We start from the raw sequence: 3,136 nt of genomic DNA, 5'->3' as shown, positions 1-3,136 counted from the left end.
CGATGCTTGTACTGGCCGATTTCCCGATCAAAGAATTTCCCGGCTTCCTACTTAACTGCTCTCTAAAAACAGAGAAGCTGAGTCCTACAAATGGCGGGACTGAATTAACTTCTGGGAATCCCCGGTTCCACTTCGACGCACCCATGTGCTCCGGAGTGGTTGTCGGCTGCGGCAGCACTACTACATTGCTCAATAACTGCTAGCGACGCCAGATGCTGAACTGCCTGAGCGGAATCGCTTATCGAACCGAGAATTCATTAGTTTGAGCCAAATACATGCTTGGCATGCCAACAGTTTAGGGCTTAGACTTTAAGGTTTGGCAACTTCATTCAGGCATGCCGCTTCTCGCACTGCGACGCCAAATGCTTACTTGGTGCGTACATCGAACCACAGTAATGAGTATCTAGCACTAAAACAATGCAAATGGTCGCTCTTTGATTGCATTCACTGTAGCAAAACGCGTAAACGGCCATTGGCTCCGCTGCGAACATTCATTAAGGGCTGAGACCTGTGGTGTTGTTTGCTTGCATGCATGTGAGCGGAGAAGATTCCAACCACAGTAGGCATCTGACGGATTTAAATTACTCTAGGTGGAGCTACGTGTAGGACTAAGATGCAGTGGGGAGAGAAACATATTGTGCCTTTTTGTCAAAGCTCCTTCTCACCAATCGCCTGCAGTACGCAGCGCTAGAGGTCAGACACCAGCGTCTAAACGACTCAGGAAAGTCTTCAAACGTAGCTTTTACACCTTCTGCATCTCCAGCAGCTGCTCTGTTGTTTGTCTGTTGAGCTCAAGCCCGAATGATCAGAGCGAGGGCCAAAAGAACGGTGACAACGCTGGGAACTGAGATGGACGCTGCGCCTGCTTCCAATCCCCACAGAGCATTGTAAAGCTCCGCTCTGCAAGCAAAAATAATTAATGATTGCAGTCACCTTTATCGCGCCTTGAACTCCCTACTCTGTTGCATGTCGTGCACTTGTAGCGCATTTGCAAGTGTGTTCTGCCGCTTGTGCTGCCGGCTAGTCACATGGCTAGTTCAGCTTACGTGAAAGGCTTGTCTTCTTTTCGAAGTGGATCTATGAAGTAGCAGAATAAAACGTCGTGGCCAGCTTTGCAGTCTTTGGTGGCGGCACATGAGACCTTCTTGCTTTTCTCCGATAGCAGAAACGCCACATTGCTGGCGTTCACGTTATTAAATGGAGCGTTTTCAACATCATATGTTCCTGTTGAGGGCTCGAAGTTCGATCTGCAGCGTGATAGCGATGGGGGTCAACACAGAACACCTGAATGTCAAGACGTTTTGTTTGGCAAGTACTGAGCCAGGGACAAGCACCTGGACATCTGGGAAAACTCTTGGACTGAGAGCATGATCAGCTGACGCGCGTGTGCGAAAGAAAACACAGAACCCCGACACACGCACAAACTAAGTGTTGTAGGCACTGTGGCACCAGCGAACGAAGACGAAGTAAAGCGCAACGGACTGTTTGAGGTGGTCGAGTCCAGCAGTGTAAGTCGCCTGGATCAATGCGTTGCAGTTGAACTCCGTGTCATGCGGGAATGGAATAACGAGTCCGGGATACTGTAGCGCAACACAACAAAAGTTGCCATAGAAGTCTCTTGCATGCTCATGAGAACAAAGGCTTTTCAGCTTTGTGCTGCGGCGATTCATGACTTTAGCAGAAAGCTGCTGCTGAATGATACTCAGAGACCCAAAGCCCTACCTTCTTCGCATTCGCGCCTTCGCCAGATTCGCATGTGTCTACATTGCTGCCAGCAAGTGTTACTGCAATTTTCGGCGCAGTAGGGCTTGCTGGTTCCTCTATTTTGATCGCCTTCAGGCTTTCAGTCACCTCAGTGTCCTCTGCCTTTGCGAGGGTTCCCAAGAGGTCCTTGAGATTTTCGCTCCTCAGCTTGTTTATGATGGCCAGGCAATCTGCAGATGGCATGTTAACACTGGTGCATTGCCAGTGCAACTACGTAGTGCCATGCATTTCTACATTACCGCCCACTAGCTACGGGTGGGGCTTCACAGAAGCGCCACCTGAATGTCACTCCTGAAGAAGGGGGGGATTTGCTCTTGAATTGCGTTTGAAGGAATAAACTCATGAGTACGCATAATGTCTGGAGGCCCGCGGATCTTCACAGATCTGTGGCTGTGGCCAGCGTAGCGCTATTCACTTGTTCACACGAGTAGTTTACCTTCAGTTTTCTCATCGGCTTGGGGAGGCGTCGGCGTCTGCGGCGAAACATCGCCAGATGCAAATATGTTTGTGCTGAGGCTGTTTTGCTGAGATGTCGCCGTGCTAGAGCGAAGGGAAAGTGCCGATGAGAAGTCTGGTGCGGCGGCGCCGGCGAGAAGGCCAGCATAACATGCCAACAACCCGACGTGAGTCATTGCCTGGCTTATCATAAAGTAAATTGCAGTAGCAGAAATCCAAACAAAATGAGCACGAAGGACACGAGGGATGGGAAAACAGAGAGCGGCAATGCGTGGGAGCTTGTGACAACGATGTGGGTTGTGTGCGCTGCTGGGGGGAGCTGTAATCCCACCATGCAATCACGCAGGAGCTTGTTCCGCTCGTTCAGACACATTTATCGACCTTTGGAAGGTACGCTACTTTATCTGATTACTGTGTGATATTATGTTTCTTTCACAGAGATATATTAGGGCGGTTGCTGCGATTGGAGAGTCACCGGCGGTCAAGGCACGACTTGCACACGCCGTCCAATCTAGGGGGACGGAAATAAGTAAAGGTCATAAACCTTTGTAGAAACCCTAAAGGATATGAGAGACTAGTAAAGGAAAACATTGTGATGTCACTGGTTCGGAAGAAAATGCCATTTTGGAGTCTGGCGAAGGTCACAATGACGTGGTGAGCGGCCGTTGACCGGGTTACTCGACGGGCTTCCAAGGCAAGACTTCAAGTGTAAAGTAAAATAAACGGCAAAATTTTTGTTTTAAGTTAATGTAGCAAAGCTACAAATTCCAAACGACTGGCGCACGTTCCGTACGCCGGCAACACGCCGTGTTCGCTTGCGTGCTTCCGACAGCACTTCCGTTTCTACCTATTTCACCGATGCTTGTACTGGCCGATTTCCCGATCAAAGAATTTCCCGGCTTCCTACTTAACTGCT

General features: G+C 49.6%; 1 protein-coding gene across 1 annotated transcript; it reads right to left on the bottom strand.

Annotated features, from left to right (window-relative positions):
* Positions 1 to 791: 791 nt before the first annotated feature.
* On the bottom strand, positions 792 to 2,396 carry ETH_00041510 (SAG family member (sag19); the record flags this gene model as incomplete). The annotated part of the gene is made up of 5 exons (XM_013379462.1): positions 792 to 900; positions 1,047 to 1,247; positions 1,483 to 1,580; positions 1,723 to 1,934; positions 2,201 to 2,396. The coding sequence occupies 5 exons, from the start codon at positions 2,394 to 2,396 to the stop codon at positions 792 to 794; spliced, it is 816 nt and encodes a 271-aa protein (XP_013234916.1).
* Positions 2,397 to 3,136: the final 740 nt, after the last annotated feature.

This window comes from Eimeria tenella, genomic scaffold (assembly GCF_000499545.2).
Source record: "Eimeria tenella Houghton genomic scaffold, Eth_scaff3230, whole genome shotgun sequence".
NCBI lineage: Eukaryota > Apicomplexa > Conoidasida > Eucoccidiorida > Eimeriidae > Eimeria > Eimeria tenella.
This window is presented reverse-complemented; position numbering and strand designations above follow the sequence as displayed.